This window comes from Sinocyclocheilus anshuiensis, unplaced genomic scaffold, assembly GCF_001515605.1.
Source record: "Sinocyclocheilus anshuiensis isolate Anshui unplaced genomic scaffold, SAMN03320099.WGS_v1.1 scaffold676, whole genome shotgun sequence".
Taxonomy (NCBI): domain Eukaryota; kingdom Metazoa; phylum Chordata; class Actinopteri; order Cypriniformes; family Cyprinidae; genus Sinocyclocheilus; species Sinocyclocheilus anshuiensis.
In genome coordinates this window covers 1,493,394-1,509,658 of record NW_015558579.1, presented here as the reverse complement: position 1 = coordinate 1,509,658, position 16,265 = coordinate 1,493,394, and the positions used below count along the sequence as shown (strand labels likewise).

General features: G+C 38.9%; 2 protein-coding genes across 5 annotated transcripts in view; one reads left to right on the top strand and one right to left on the bottom strand.

The window, feature by feature from the left end:
* Positions 1-10,027, bottom strand: part of mideasb (mitotic deacetylase associated SANT domain protein b) — a 48,189-nt gene extending 38,162 nt beyond the window's left edge. For 3 of the 4 annotated variants that reach the window (XR_001633087.1, XM_016475434.1, XM_016475436.1), the window contains exons 1-2: positions 5,488-5,817; positions 146-1,984 (exon numbers count right to left, since the gene is read on the bottom strand). Coding sequence is in view for 3 of the 4 variants with exons in the window: in XM_016475434.1 (XP_016330920.1) it covers positions 146-1,633 (1,488 nt within the window). In the remaining variant the exon portion in view is untranslated. Of the gene's footprint in view, positions 1-145; positions 1,985-5,487; positions 5,818-9,932 lie in introns of those variants that run through there. The other variant, XM_016475435.1, reaches the window with a different exon arrangement.
* A 703-nt stretch (positions 10,028-10,730) lies between these two features.
* ptgr2 (prostaglandin reductase 2) lies at positions 10,731-14,022 on the top strand. Its single transcript, XM_016475394.1, has 9 exons — positions 10,731-10,876; positions 10,961-11,079; positions 11,288-11,479; positions 11,554-11,724; positions 12,936-13,145; positions 13,226-13,347; positions 13,437-13,524; positions 13,608-13,647; positions 13,758-14,022. Exons 1-9 carry the CDS (start codon positions 10,837-10,839, stop codon positions 13,820-13,822), a joined length of 1,047 nt encoding a protein of 348 aa, XP_016330880.1. The 5' UTR covers positions 10,731-10,836; the 3' UTR covers positions 13,823-14,022.
* The last annotated feature ends 2,243 nt before the right edge of the window (positions 14,023-16,265 follow it).

Genomic DNA, 16,265 nt, shown 5'->3' with positions numbered 1-16,265 from the left:
TCACGGTGTGTGTGTGTTCACTGCTGTGTGTGTGCACTTTGGATGGGATAAATGCAGAGCACTAATTCCGAGTATGGGTCACCATACTTGGCCACATGTCATGTCACTTCACTTCGTCACTTCGACTGAAAAACTGTTGTCTTACCTTGATACTACGTGAGGGAAGAGATTCCCTTTCCGAAGCCTTCTGAGCCAAGGTTTCCAGGTTGACCTCTTGCGACACCCTCCTCTTACGTCGTGTGCTCTGGATTACACCTGTTGGAGCGGCACGGATGTCTTGCACCGCACTGGTCTCAGAAGCACCATTCTGAGAGCCTTGGGTGTGGAGATCAGTCGGCATGACAAATGGGTTATCCGAGGCAGGGCCTCCACCCTCTTTTGAAAGCCGACGTGATCTCCGGGGCCCAGGCTGTTGGGTCTCGATGGATTGCTGGGGAACAGTTGAGGGAGGCTGAGGAATGGAGTCTTGAGTCTGTGTTGACGGGGCATCAGTTGTCTCTTGGGACTGTCCTGGTAATGAGGGCTGATGCTGATCAAGTGAAGAAGCATGTGGCTGCTGGCAATCAGAGTAATTTTCCAATGCATGCTGGTTCTGAAGAGGCTGCTCAGATTTTTGGTGCTGCTGCACCAAGTCTTGTTGCGGTTGAATCTGTTGCATATGTTGTTGTGGCGGTTGCTGTTGTTGAGTATGTTTTAACTGCCGTGCTTGTTGATGCAATATAGATTGCGATATCTGTTGTGGCTGTTTTTGACGCTGAAGTACCTGCTGCTGCTGTACCTGTTGTCGTATCTGCTGTTCTAGCTGTTGCCGCTGTTGGAACATTATTTGCCGCTGCAGTTTTTGCTGTTGCTCCTGTTGCTGTAGTTGCTGCTGTAGTTGGGAATTCGTCTGTGTACTGTAATTCAAATTCGGCAAGGTCCGATTGCCCTGAACTACCTGATAGTATCCTGCTACCAAGTTCTGCTTGGGCTGTCCGAAAGCTAACTGAAAGGGTTGCAGCACAGAATTCCCAGGGTTGGACTGTCCGTGCTGCTGCGGATTTAACATTCCAGGCTTTTGTGTTTGCTGAAAGGCCTGCTGCTGTTCCCAGTCCATGCCCCGGCCAGATTTGGTCGTATCCCTAAAGGTCTCTACACTTATGTTAGCCACTTGTTTTTCAGTTGCCCTAATAGTTGATGGCTCAGGTTGCTGCTGCTGTTGTTGTACTGACATGCCCTCATGCATCTGCTTTGCAAAAGCAGCCTGAGCCCCCAGGTAAGGGCCAAAGTTCTGGGACCAAGCAGTCATACCCTGTGACCAATTGTTTGGTCGCTGTTGGAGCTGCAAAGGTGGGTCTTGGTGTGACCACTTCATGGGCATCATCTGTTGGTAGTGCCCACGGCTTTGATCACTCTTCTCTGGGCTGAAAATGACAGAATTGAGGTACGTATGTGGTGCTTCTGCATTCAAGCTTTCCACACCTCCACTGTCATTATGGCCTGGCCCTGAGGGAGGGACCCCAATGCCATAGTAGGGCTCTGTATGCTGAGAGGCCTCTTTCATTTCCACACCCTGATCGCTAAAGAAAGTGATGCGCTTGCCTGTTCTTTTTGCGTTTGGTTTCTGTTGAGGTTGCAAACTCATGCCTTTCATGAATATAGATTCTGGGGAGTGGTGGAGTGGGAGGTTAAGGAGACGAGTTCAAATTCCCAAACCACACAACGTTTTAATGAAGAGTCTTAGAGTATCGCCCTTGACAAAGAACCCTTGATTGGTTTAATGACAGTTAATGGTCATCCAAACCTACTCAGCATGGTAGGAATGCAGGTAAGCTTTAAAAGAAAAAACTGCAGCATCTCCTGTTCAGAAATAGTAGTTTCAGTACGATGTAGCTCAAACATGTCCATTTGCTTTTTTCTTCACTGCCAACTCTTCCACTCCCGGGATGTCAAGTTGGGTTGAGAAGTCTTTAGTTTAACATGTTGCTCATTCATTGAAGACAACCTAAGAAGAAAGTGATGACAAATATTATGGTTAGACTTCAGAGTCAGTGCTTTGGGCTTAGTGGGGGTTCATTGAAATAGCTGTTTCAGCAATTTCATGAATAGAACCCTAGAGAAAAGAATTTGAAAGGGAAAGGTGGATTGTTAAGGGTTGGGGGAACTGTGACATTAGCAGTTTAGTGCATATAATAAAACAATGTTGAACAAACTACAGGTAATTTGTTCAGTATGCACACAAACCAAGATGACACATATGTGAGAATGCTACGTGTGAGTAGGGGGAAAATGTGCACGCTACCGCAAATAATTGTTTCTAGATTGTTAGCAGAGAGGGCAACAGGGAAAGTGAGTAAGATGAGCAGAGATGTACAGTTGCACACACAATCCCACAGAGAGTGTGAAAATGTACTAGCCTAGTTTCACAATGACATTGTTTGAAGGTAATTCCCCTCATAGTTCACATCAGCATCCAAATATAAACATCAAAATCAATAAAAGTCTATCACTAATCAGCTATACCCTCCTCTCATAAATCATGGAGGGCTTGCATTTTGTTATGAGCATGTGCATATATAGCAATGAAATGAATAATGAATAATCTTAGATATCTCAGAGCATATCTCAAAACGGTTAAAGTCACCATGAAATCAAAATTGAAAATTCTTATATTTTAATGGAATACTGTAGTGTTTATTATAAATAATTTATCCGTGCACTTCATTATTTTTTAAAATTCATGTGCCCTTGTAATCTTTCATCAAAAACGTTAACCTCCCCTCCCCCTCAAAATTACTCATCTTCTCTTCCGGTCACGAGCTATGGCTCAAGGGCGGAGCTAGTGACGTGAGGGGTAAACGCTGGGATAAACGACTGATGCTTCATTTGAGGGGGAAGTCGTTGTATGGGTCACCATACTTGGCCACATGTCACGTCACGTCACTTCACTTCACGTCACTTCACTTCACTTCACTTCACTTCACTTTATAGCACTGACACCAGTCATGAAGGAGTATGTTACCCCAAAACATTGAAAAGATATTAGGATATTACGACAACATTACTCTTAGGACATCGCAAACTAATTTTTTTCATGAATATGACAAATTATGACAAATATGACACGCGCGCGCAGGCATGTTTTGTGCCGTTGATCATCGTCGTCGTCATCCTTAATAAATAAAACATTTATTCATGCTTGGGTGTCGGCTGTGAATCCAGTGGAGAGAAATCCCCCACCACTAGCTGCAAACTGGCATTCAGATCTGCCTCGCCTCCATTTTGTTAGCAACGCCCCAGCTTCCAACAATCCAATCAATTCCCGAAAGACGAAATCAAGTCCCGCCCTCTCATTTCAGATGCCGTTTCACTCGGATATACGTCAAAGTAGAGAAGAAACGACAATCGCAACTTCTGTGTCATGCCGACTTTAACTCATGAGAGCACATTATTAAAAGAAATATATATCGTCATGCAAGCAAATTATAAACTACACAAATAAGGTCAAAGCACACTACCTGATGATTTAACATATTTCTTTTGTGATATTTAATAATGGTTTATTGTCCTTAAATTTAACGTACATTAGTGTTTCTGCTTTTACTAACACTGAATACCTGTGCTAAAATCACAGTAGTGCACATCTCACATGGCTTTTTGCTTTATTACACCGACCAATACAAATGTTCTCTATGCTTAGTATAAAATAGCACTGAAATCTAAACTTTGTGCACCTGAATCCTTCCAATGAATGTTTCTTATTACTTCTATATTACATTATGCATATACTGTATATTGCCAGCTAAATTACATTATAAATACATAACACCCGTTTTTACACCAGCTGTTTTTATTAAAACAACTAAAAGAATTCAAAAGATATTCTAAAAAAAAAAAAAAGGCTGTTTTTTAGCATGATTAAATGGAAATGTACATTAACCAACTTCAAATTTAAACTATTAAAAGAACTAAATAACTGAGCATTCTGCATGTTTCAAAATTAACATTCATTTAATTGCATTACATCTGGCCAACTCACATATCAAATATCGTGAAATCAACATACGGTAAAGTGTATACATACTGCGTATTCAAAGCAGCCATTTAAAGCTGCAGTATATCCAGGGCTGTCGCAACGCAATGAGAAACACCCCTAACTGCGCGGGGATGTAAACAACAATTGCATCAACCAAACCAGCGTCCGCTTAAAGTGTGAGAACCATATTTGCAGGTCAAGTTTACCTAACACATTTCAGTGCATTACATTTTTTATTCGAGTAATCCAGCGCATGGCGTTCTGCTGAAAACTGCGCGCAGTGAACGCAAATAAATGTCATTACATTGGCAAAACAACACAAGACACAGCGACGCACGGTTATACTAGCCACGGGTTTAACAGTTGACGAGAACGCGTTTAATAAGCTTGTAACGTCAAGTATGGTTACCTAATCGTACCTAGTTCTTAATTTAAACCACAAACGAATGCAGATTTGACTCAAGTGCTGAGACATGAGCGAGAATTCCCCTCAGAGAGTGCTTGTGGCTCAAGACCTAGTCAGCTGCCTCACTAGACAGCATTTTAGGCGGCGTAGACACCGAACAGGGTTTCTAGTTTATCTAGTTTTAAAGAGTTTATCTACTTTTAAAGGAATAATTCACCCAGGAATTAAAATGCGGTCGTCATTTACTCACCCTCATGTTGTTCCAAACCTGTATGACTATAATTGTTCCGTGGAAAATTAGATGCTATGCAGAATGACAGCCATTCACTTTCATTTTGTGGAAAAAGACGCGCAAAAAGTGAATAGTGACTGAGACTGACTAACATCTTGTTTTGTGTGCCATAAAAAAACGCAAGCCGTACGGCTTTGGAACAACATGCGTGTGAATAAATGACCAGAACTCTCATTTTGTGCTACTATACTTCAACGCGCTGTTTTATTTACGCGACGCAGGACGGCCGCGTTGCGTTCGAACGTTCGAAAAGCGCATTCAAGCCCCTCAAAAAACTGTCTGGGTAAACAGCTCAATATATTTTGAGACACAGACAGAGTGTTTGCATACTGGGTGCCCTCCCTGGACCCCCCTTTCTAGTGAAGCCAGCTCAGCGCTATTTACCAGAAGTCCTTTGTTGCAGAAAAGGGATTATCCAGTCACTAATTCCGTGTCACACTGCAACAAAGTGAGACAACAATACACCCTATGAAGCATGCTTGAGCAGCAAAATTAATAAAAGTGGTATATGACAAGCCCCCCTTCTTTCTATTCCTAGCTGTCAACTCTGGTGAATGTAATTTGTGCGTAAATTAGTTCATGCTTTCAGTATTAACGTACAAGGGAGTAAGAGCCACACGTAGCGCACGCTCGAATTCGACTAATATTCTGCTATAACTTGATAATGATATCCGCTGCATGATTTCGATTTGCTAAACAGTCCTAAACATTTAATATTAGGCGTTTAAAAAGCATCCTAATATTATACATCCTTACCATAATATACATCCTTACCGTGCGTGTTATGTTCTACGTTTGTTTTCTGGTCGCCCTAAGAACAACTGCAAGGTCCAATGCAACAGTAGAGAAATGACTGTATGCTTATCCACGATTGAGTCATGCAATGCTGACCTCACTCCAGTAATATTCAAGTCAAGAGGTAGATCCTTGTGCAAACGAAACCAACGAGAAATGGAGGGCTTCTTTGACAAAATGGCGTGGCGTTTTTCCAAACAATTGCACGCGATTTCGTTATTATTGCACGCGCATGCGAATCAAAACGCCCAAAACAGTGTAGTTCACTCGTACATGAAGTATGGAACAACACATTCTCTTTCAGCTGAAGTCTTGTGATCCCCTACTGTCCCGTTGGCCACACCCACTTCCGCTACCATATAAGGCCTTTCCCCTTCCATGCGGGGCGCTGTAAATTACTGCAAATGCACAGGCCACGCGGGAAATTCCGTCACTGGGACACGTTCTTAAAAGCATGGCTTGTACCAAACATCCCCATCTATACCTGGATCGAATGAATGAATTACAATAAGTGTGATCAGTGAGCAAAAAGACGAGGCACGTGGCTCAAACTAGTAGAAAACCAGCAACTCAGAGATAGCCTTTATGAGGTTATTCATAACAAAAAAAGGCTACTGTGTGGTTGTTTGGATTGGGGACCAGGAAGTGTTGTAACAAAGTGTGTTGTAACACTAACAGTTGAACCAATAAGAAATGTACTAATAAGAAATGACCACCACCCTCCTGATATGACAATATAGGTACTGTTAAAATACACAGGATATAGGACAAGTATGTCTGCTTTTTAATTTGTGATCATTATTGTCTGAATCAGCGGTTGAATTTGACATAAGCTTTTCATCTACATGATTAAGAACTAGAATTATCATGTCTGAGCAGGTGGGAGGGGTTGTAACACTATCCGGTGCACTTGGATACAAAGATTGTCCTATTTTGCACAATGTATAGGCCTACATTTCCCACAATTCTGAGAGTGACTAACACAAACTTGCAAGCACAATGTTTTATTTTTTTTAGATGGACTGTTATGATGATCACTTTTCATTTTTTAATAATTAATGTACAGTTCTAACATTATATTTTGGCATTAAAGGGGTCATATGATGCGATTTCAAGTTTTCCTTTCTCTTTGGAGTGTTACAAGCTGATTGTGCATAGATAAGATCCCTGAAGTTGCAAAGACTAAAGTCTCAAAACCAAAGAGATATTCTTTATCAAAGTTAAGACTCTGCCACGCCCCCCTAAAACGTCTCGTTCTAACACGCCCCCACATATCTACCTCACTATGTGGAAATATTTGCATAATGTGGCCCAAATGTTCACGCAAAGAAAGAAGGCGTGGTTTCAGTAACTGCAGTTAGTGTTGAAGCAGCCATGTCAGGGAGACGCTGTGTGTTTCTAGGCGATAGCAAAAGCACTTTATTTGGCCTTCCGAAAGTAGATGCATTTAGGAATCTTTAAGATTAGCTACTTACAACAGAACAGCAATGCATTTTATGGACGACCGTTTCGTGAACCTAGGAGAGGAGGTAATTCTGACTTTGCTATGACAATCTGGCGCTTCTGAATCAGCTACTGTTTTGTTATTTAAGTATTTGCTATTGACTGTTCAAATGCGGAGTTTTGCACATCGTGTGTGTGTGTGCGTGAGCGAGCGAGAGAGAGAGAGAGATAAATAGAGAGAGAGGGGGTCACATCACAGTGGAGTCAGCTGTCTTAACCGTGGCTTGTGTACTGCACACATACCAGCTTCATCACTGTGTCTGTCACGCGACTCTGTTCCCCTTTCGGGCTCTGTCTTTACATTTATTTTGAAAGATGAAGCTCACGATTATGGTAAGGGGCGTTACATTTCCGACGAGTGCTTGCGGTGTTCGGCCAATCACAATGCACTGGGTCAGCTGGCCAATCAGAGCAGACTGCGCTTGTCGGAAGGAGGGACTTTGTAGAAAACGAAGCATTTGAGAGAGGCGGGGCATAGAGGACCTACAATAATGTACAGTATTTGAAAAATTATGTGTTTTTTGAACATTAAAGCATGTCAACATATTCTGTTACACCAAATACACAAAAAAATTATCTTTAAAAAAGCATCATATGACCCCTTTAAATTACAGAAAACTAGTTAACGCTGCTGTGTGAGTGTTTCTACTACAATGGCTGAGAGTGCAAAGGCAAATTTGACATCTTTCTCTCTCAGGCTCAAATTATTGAGGGTGCTTTTTAAATTAGTGAGGGTGTCAATATATATATCATTTTTTTTGCCGCCCATTGCTATGGCGCAAAGAGCGCTCCCTTTATAATTACTAAAAAGCTGTCACTCATCTTAGTTCATCGCGATCTCACAAAGTTACGTTATAATCAACAAAGGTCTCTACGCTGCACAATTAATCTCTTATTTACATTACATCGTGTCTACACTTTGTTATTATGAGATGATTCGTGCTGCTCCGGTGATTTGAGCAGTGAGTGGATTCAAACTTAAACACCTTTGATTGGCTGCTGCGTTCAAGAAATCAACAGACATGTCTGTGATTGGCTATATTGCTCAACACTGCACAAACATGTTGAAATAGAAAATGATCCCCAGAGCGCAAACCATAATGCACTGGAGAGCTTGCTAAATCTGCAATGAAATGCCATTATTACAGCTTTAACTGAGGGTGCTATTGATTTCGTTTGGCTAAGCACCCTCAAACACCCCCGTAGAACTGGGCATGTTCTCTGATCTGACCATCATGATCAATCTCTAGATATTTTTATCCTCTTTTGTAAAGTCATAGAAATGCGATCATGGATTTTTCTTTTGCTATTGAAACAAATGTGAACGAAACAATTATTTTTTCTAGTTTCTGTTTACCACTATAGATGTTTACCCACCTATGGCAGCTTCCACTTAAAAAAAAAAAAAACCCCCGGAAATGTGTAAAGGCTTCACTGGTTTGTTTCCAGTTTTATCAGCAGTTTTGAAATTGAATTTTAAATTAAAACGTTTAAAATGAACAGAAACTGAAGTGATTGTTGTACAGCTTGATTACCTCAAAAAAAAAAAAAAAATCATGCATAACACTTAAAATGTCCAGGTTTTAAGATTGCTACACTCACTAGTGAGGTGGGTTGTAACTCTTCACTCTTTGTACTTAACACTAATTTATACAGTTTAGAGATAAATTGTGCATTTCTAAACTACTTTAACATGTAGCAGACAAATAAGAGAATATTATTTCACAATCTTAGAGACTTTGGTGAAAGAAAAAAAGAGTGTTACAACAGTTAACACTCCCCACTCTCCCATACTGAATGTAACGTTACACTAGAAAGCCTCTCACTCTCAATCCATTCTCACTGATACGATTGTTGTCGATATTACAAGGGAACATTGTGTACATGATTATGATAGAGTGCGCAGAGTCAAGGTAACTGCTGTAAGACAGACTCCCTTTTTAACAGTATTTGAGAAACTTCTGGACTCTGTGTAACACTAATCACGCCTAGAACTGGGAGCATTTGTGCATGCGTGCAGAGGCTCAGCAGCACGGACATGATCGAGCATGTGCTGCCGTGAGTAAGGAGACACCCATAGGCCTCATCGTGTCAGTGTTCCTGTACTCTCTCTCTCTCTCTCTGCTGTGCCTTAAAATAAAGTGCAAAGCCACCAGACATGCGGCCATCCATTCACAGGGTATGGCATGTGCTGAGTGTACCAGCCTCAATAAACAATCTGATACCTCGAATGCTATTCGGGTGTGTAAAATATAATTCTCAGACATTACTGTAAGTAGATACATATTGCAGGCAGCCTTCTTGCATTCTTAATCATAAAATGCAGATGGGCGCGTAAATGCATGCCTATTTAATAGTTACAATGCACGTATGATTCCCAGCCAGAAATCAAACTGGAAGTACATAACCAATTTTGAGATGTAAAACCCTCTGTACTCGTTGTGATGGCTTAAGGGGAAGGCTGACACGAATTTATATGACACAGTTGTTGCAACACCACCAAATGTTGCAAACCAGTAACATGATCCATAATGCAGGTACAGAACTGACATAGGCGCTACTAACACGGTCACTGATTTAAAGGGACCGCTTGCATTTAATAACGAGAGAAGAAATCGTTAGACATTTGTTGCAACACAACTGTCCCTCTGATAAGCACTTTCTGTTGCTCACATGTGTAGTTGCAGCTCTTGCTGCGTTCCTGCAAAAATGTGTTTACATGAACCAGTTCGCCACTCGCAACACTGACAAAAGCGCATCTAATTGTTTCTGTCAAAAGTAAGGAACCACCCAAACGAATTCATTCTCCAGAAGAACAAGGTCTTCTTTCGACGTCCTGCAGAAACTCATCATAAACCTATGTTTTACGAGCGGATTCAAACTGGACCTAGTTGGAAAGGAGTTATTGCGCATTACATTACCTCTAAAACATCTGCGACGTAGCTCCAGCCAGCCAGATATTTTTTCGCGTTGCTTTCAAGAAAAAAAGGGGGAAAAAAACTTTAAGCCTTTGCTTGTAGCGTCACTTCCTCGTTGGTGACAAGAGCGCCACCCGCTGCAAATTGCACAGTGATGCAATTTTTCTCTTGCACCTTTAATACAGGAGACACCTTTAGTGAATGTTGTGGCAAATTTACGATCAAATATAAATTTATACAACTCCTCATCCTAATGTCATGTGTGCTAAAAAGCAATTACTATTAAAATACATTTCTTAAACGATCCCATATGAAATCACATGGTAAAGATTTGCACTAGTGTCCAAAGTAAACACACGCTATGTCCGAATCATAATTGTGAATCAGTCGAACCTTTTCACAGAACCTTTTGGACGATTCGTTTACCAATCGAACTGAATCAGTCCGAGAGGTTCTCGATCTCGATTCAACAACTTCGACTCATATCATTTTAATCAAACATGCAAAAACGCTTCAACCAAAAGATTAAAATGAATTGTAGAATTGTTTAAAGTAAATTCAAGTTATATTTAGATTTTAAATGACTTTAGAACTAATTTGGAACTAACATGGAATTACAGTGAGTCTGCTTATCATTGTTATGACGTTTTTAAATGTCAATGTGCATTTAGTAATAAAAAGAACCGGTTCTTCGAAATGAACTGTTAAAAGGAACCGATTAGAGAGTCTGAATTCCCATCATCGCAAAGATCTTTAAAGCTCATGCAGCCAATCAGACGAGCTCCTGCGAGTCATGTGATTGTTTCAGGAAGAAATGCAGTCGCTGCAAGCAACATTTTTGAGAGTTGCATTATAAATAACTAGGAGTTTTCTTTTATAAAAACATTTAGTAGTAAAAGAAGGGAAAATGTTAAATGTAAAAAGAGTTGTGTTGCGCTCTCGACCAGGTAAGCCATGTTGACATTTGCTAGTTTAAAAATCATTAACAATATGTAGTCCAATAATCATGTTTCCCCCCTATATATGATTAGGCAAAAATGGTCATCCGGTTCCAGAGAATTTCCGTGTAGAGGAGATTATGACATCTCCCGAGCTGAAAGAAGGACAAGTGTTAGTCCGCACACTCTTCCTATCAGTTGACCCTTACATGGTGAGATGACCTTACTTGTGTTTGTTATTGAGGTTTCATAAAGGAAATTCACGAAATTCATTCATTTCATGTGGGAAATATAGTATAGTTTACTATATTCATATAGTGAATATTTCTTTCATGAAAACTCAACCTGTAATCAATATACTACCAGGCATTAACTTATTCACTCCTACATGAAACAATATTAACACCAAACTCAATGCAGCGCTGTTGCATGAACGATGATACTGGAGCTGACTACCTGTTGCCATGGAGATTAGGGGAGTGTGTGGATGGAGGTGGAGTTGGTGTAGTGGAGGCCAGCAAGAATCAGGCATTATCTGTGGGCACTTCTGTCACCTCATTCAACTGGCCTTGGCAAACCTACAATGTGATGGATGGCAGCCTTTTGCAAAAGGTATAGTGTTCATTTTGGCAAGGCTGATTTATAGTCTTCAGGTTTATGGATGTGTGGTGTACTCGTTCTTGCAGGTTGACCCAGAGATGGTCGATGGTCACCTGTCGTATGTTCTAGGAGCGGTGGGCATGCCTGGCCTCACTGCTGTTTTAGGTGTGAGAGAGAAGGGTCATGTGACTCCAGGAAGCCACCAGACGATGGTCATCAGTGGAGCAGCTGGAGCTTGTGGGTCAATTGCTGGACAGGTGACATGCAAGTGGAAATATGAAATCGGTCTGTTCTCTACGGAAAGATTTAGTTTTGTCAACATTTTAGATGCATTTGTAAAGGGTTATTATAAATCAACTTTTAATATTTAGGCTTGGTAAGGCAGATTTTTCATTTGATGCTCATTTTTTGTTTGGACTGTTAATTTATTGAAAAAAAAGGTAACACTTTAGTATAGGGACAAATTCTCACTATTAACTAGTTGCTTATTAGCATGCATATTATTAACATATTGGATGTTTATTAGTACTAATAAAGCACATATTCTGCATGACCATATTCTATATCCCTAATCCCAATACCTAAACTTAACAACTACCTTACTAACTGTTAATAAGCAGCAAATTAGGAGTTTATTAAGGCAAAAGTCACAGTTACTGGTTTGTTAATAGCGAGAATTGGACCTTAAAATAAAGTGTGATAAAAAAAAATTCATATATACATTAACTTGAATACACCTCTTCTATGATGAGTTTTTTTATTTTTATTTTGGGGGACATAAAGTCAAAATTATCATGGTAATACAACTGATTCAATAATAAAGAACAGAGAACTCATTAAATAATTAAATTCTTACATATAAATTCTTAAATATGAAACTAGTTTAGTATAATCATTTATTATTTCTTAGAAAAAAGCAATGACACAGTTTATTGTAAAAATTTATTTATTATAAAAAATTATTGCAAAAATATTTTGTATAGCAAATCAAAGTCATTTGGTGCTATCAACATGAAAACAAAACATATAAAAGGAAATGCTATAATAGACAGGACCCCTGCATGACTGTATGTCAAGGTTAATAATCAATTAGATCATTTAAAATCAGACGTCTTATGGTAACACAGTTTGAAAAATGGTGTTTGGTGTGACTCCCAGAAACGTAATAATATTTATTAATATTTCGGGATTTTTTGTATAAAATATATATATATATATAATATATACAATAAAATATAAATAATATCATAATAAAGTTTACATAGAAGTTTATTTATTGCTTCATATTTTGAAAATAATTAGGAATGACTAAAAGGATGAATGTGTCTAAAATAATTTGTACATAATTTGGTATTATACTGAGTACTTATAGTAACATTATTTGCTTCTTGTATAAAGCTCTTTCTTTTTGCTTTTGTGATACACAGTATGCCATGCGTGATTTAAATTTTGTTCTGTGTTGTTTAAGATCGGCAGACTGGATGGTTGTGAGAGAGTCGTGGGGATTTGCGGCTCCGACCAGAAATGCCAGGCCTTGGTAACAGAGCTGGGTTTTACAGCAGGGATAAACTACAAAAAAGGAGATATCAGCTCAGCACTGAGGGAGCACTGCCCCACAGGCATTGATATATACTTTGACAACGTAGGGGGTCCCATCAGCGATGCTGTTATATCACAGGTACACTATGTCCCGCCCTCAGTTTTTATGTCAGTTTCTGTGGGTCATTTGTGTTAACGTGCAATACTCTCCCTGTGCAGATGAATCCCAGTGGTCATGTGATCCTGTGCGGCCAAATATCACAGTACAATAAGGATGTGCCTTACCCACCTCCTCTAAGTGAGGATACCCAGAAAGCTTTGTGTCACAAAAACATCACAAGGTACATGAAAATAGCTAGTAAAACCTACTTTGTTGATTGTATACATTGTATCATATTACCAACTTGTAAGCAATACAATATGTTCACAGGGAGAGATTTGTTGTATTAAACTACATGGAGAAGCATGAAGAAGGTCTTGTGCAGCTCAGCCGCTGGGTAAAGACGGGCCAGATAAAGGTAAATCTACCCCAGTCATGTTTCCTCACATGAAAGATGCCCTAAACCTTTTGTACATTGTATTTCTCCTCTTAATTTTACAGGTGTTGGAAACCGTTGTAAATGGTATAGAAAACATGGGAGGTGAGAGTTTATTGTTATTATTTTCTCATGTATTGAAGTGTACTTTGCATGCATATTGTATGAACTGTCTATGTTTATTTTAATGGATGTATGCACTATGCATATTTCAGAGGCGTTCTGCTCCATGATGACCGGAGGCAATATCGGTAAACAAGTTGTCAACATTTCAGACTGAGTCAAACATCTGCATCTGGAGGCCTTGTGGAGGTGGTGCAGTCATTATAAATGGTAACCGAAAGATTAGTAAAAAGGACTCTCAAAAAGACATATGAGGTTTCTCCAGTGGGACTGTCCCTTTAAGTGTGCTGTAAGTCATTTTGAATAAAGGCATCAGCTAAGTTGACCTAACATGTTTAAAATAAAAAATTTGTCGCTATTTAGTTCCATAGTATTTCTACTATGGAAGTCAGTGGGGACAAACAACTGTTTGGTTCTTCAAAATTCTTCAAAATATCTTCTTGTGTATTCAACATAAGAAAGAAACTTATACAGGTTTGGAACGACATGAGGGTAAATGATGACAAAATTGTTCTTTTTGTGTGAACTATTCCTATAATTTAAATTAAAATAAATGTAATAATGTTTGCCTTGCTCTAAGTGTCAATTTTAAAGGAACACTCCACTATTTTTGAAAATAGGCTCATTTTTCCAGACCCGGAGATCGGCTGAATGGATTCGAAAACGGTAAAACTCAACTGTTTAACTGTAGGGGAGTTGAAAAATGCGCCTATTTTCAAAAATAGTGGAGTGTTCCTTTAAAATAAATTTAGTGTCAGTTTTTGGTAACATATAGATAGTTTCAAGCACTGTTTGAGGTTTGACACTGAAAATGCACATATATAGTTTGTTAACAAGTATTTGGGGAAGTCCCTTATGTTCACCAAGGCAGCATTTATTTGATAAAAAATACAGTAAAAACAGTAATATTGTGATATATTTTTAGGATTTAAAATAACTGTTTCCATTTTTATAAAGATTTTAAAATCTAACTTATTCCTGTGATGGCAAATCTGATTTTTCAGCAGTCATTACTCCAGTGTCAAAGGAAAAAAGGAAACAACAAAATATGTCACAATATGAAACCCCTTTACTTTGTTGTACATAAATACAGCCAGATAAATCAATTCCAATGCAAGATGATTCAGAGTTGCAGAAACATGACAAATATAAATTGAGGTCATTTCATTGAGAAAACAACATTGTCAGCTGTAAAACAGAATCAAGAATCTATTTTTGGGCGTATTTTGTGGTGAAGCCAATTGTTAAGAGAGAATTCTGATTAAATTCCAAGTAAATATGTATTCATTGTTCACTGAAAAGAAACTATTTTGTGCCTTCCACAAAACAAATGTGAACAGAACTACAAAAGCCACGTTACCCAGAGAAACCCAGAATGCCCATAAAACAGTGCAGAACAACTGGAAGGAATATACATTACAATATCAATGTGGATGAATACAATAACATAATTACAAAAAGAAATACAGTACTTACAACCAAATCACATATAAGCAGATATTTCATCATCAAACATTCAAAGTCCTATTGGTTCACCACAAATCTAGATTAACACACCGAGTAAATGTGGAATATTCTAAAAAGGTTCGTTCTCACTATCATGTGCCTTAAAACTGCAACAAAACTCTTTCAAAATAACATTCAGGGCATTGAAAGACAAACTAGAGCAGTCTATTGTTCAAGTCTTTACTTTCCTGAGAGACAACAGAGACCTTGAGTGACCTGAAACAACAGGAATGTCAGTGAATCCACCAGAAACTCTTGTCACAGCTCTTTCTGTCATCCGTCAAGTGGACAGACCTCAATGACAACTCAGAGTTTCTTTTCAAACGAACTGATGGCCATTGTGTTTGTGTGGTCTGCAACTGTGAAAAACCAACTATAAAAGAGCTGCTTCACAACATTTCTCTAATAAACATGTAACAGAATTGTGCACAATTTACTATTTTCATGTGTTCAGTGTTTTCTTCTATATGCTACATTGGGATGTTCCCTTCAGCAGTCCAAAACGTCTGGTTTTAATCTTCAGCATGTGTTGAAGTGGCCATTATTAAGTGTATTAACTGTGACTGTGCACCAAAAATGTTCTACATTCATGCTCATCTATATAAATATAGTGGTTTCAGTCTTTGGAATATGTATTTGAATATGTATAATCAGTTAATTGTTGTTCAAATTGAAGTTCTTACAACTTCAGACAGTGGATAAAACTTAGTCGGGCAGGGAAGAAGCCAACTTTGTGTTCCACACCAAAACCTATTACACGGCTCTTCGAAATACTTAAAGGGTTAGCTCATCATGCTTATGTCATTCCAAACCCTTTCGTTCATCTTTGAAACACAAATAAAGATGTTTTAATTATTACTGAAAGATTTCTGTCCCTCCATTGAAAGTCCAAAAAACCTTTCCTGCTTTGAAAAGTTTGGTTTGTTCTCATGCATTAAGCAAGTATGATTGAGCTTCTCTTAAAACATATTCATTTGTATTTTGATAAATGCTGAACGAAAGTCCTACAGGTATGGAATTAATTGAGTAACTGATGTCATTTTTGGGTGAACTATCCCTTTAATTCTGACATATTCTTGTCAATGTTGGCATTC

Coding starts and splice junctions, on each gene's coding strand:
- ptgr2 (XM_016475394.1), top strand. CDS start 10,837: ATGTTAAATGTAAAAAGAGTTGTGTTGCGCTCTCGACCAG. Junction 13,146..13,225: donor GCGATGCTGTTATATCACAG/GTACACTATGTC, acceptor CTCCCTGTGCAG/ATGAATCCCAGTGGTCATGT. Junction 13,348..13,436: donor TGTCACAAAAACATCACAAG/GTACATGAAAAT, acceptor ATATGTTCACAG/GGAGAGATTTGTTGTATTAA.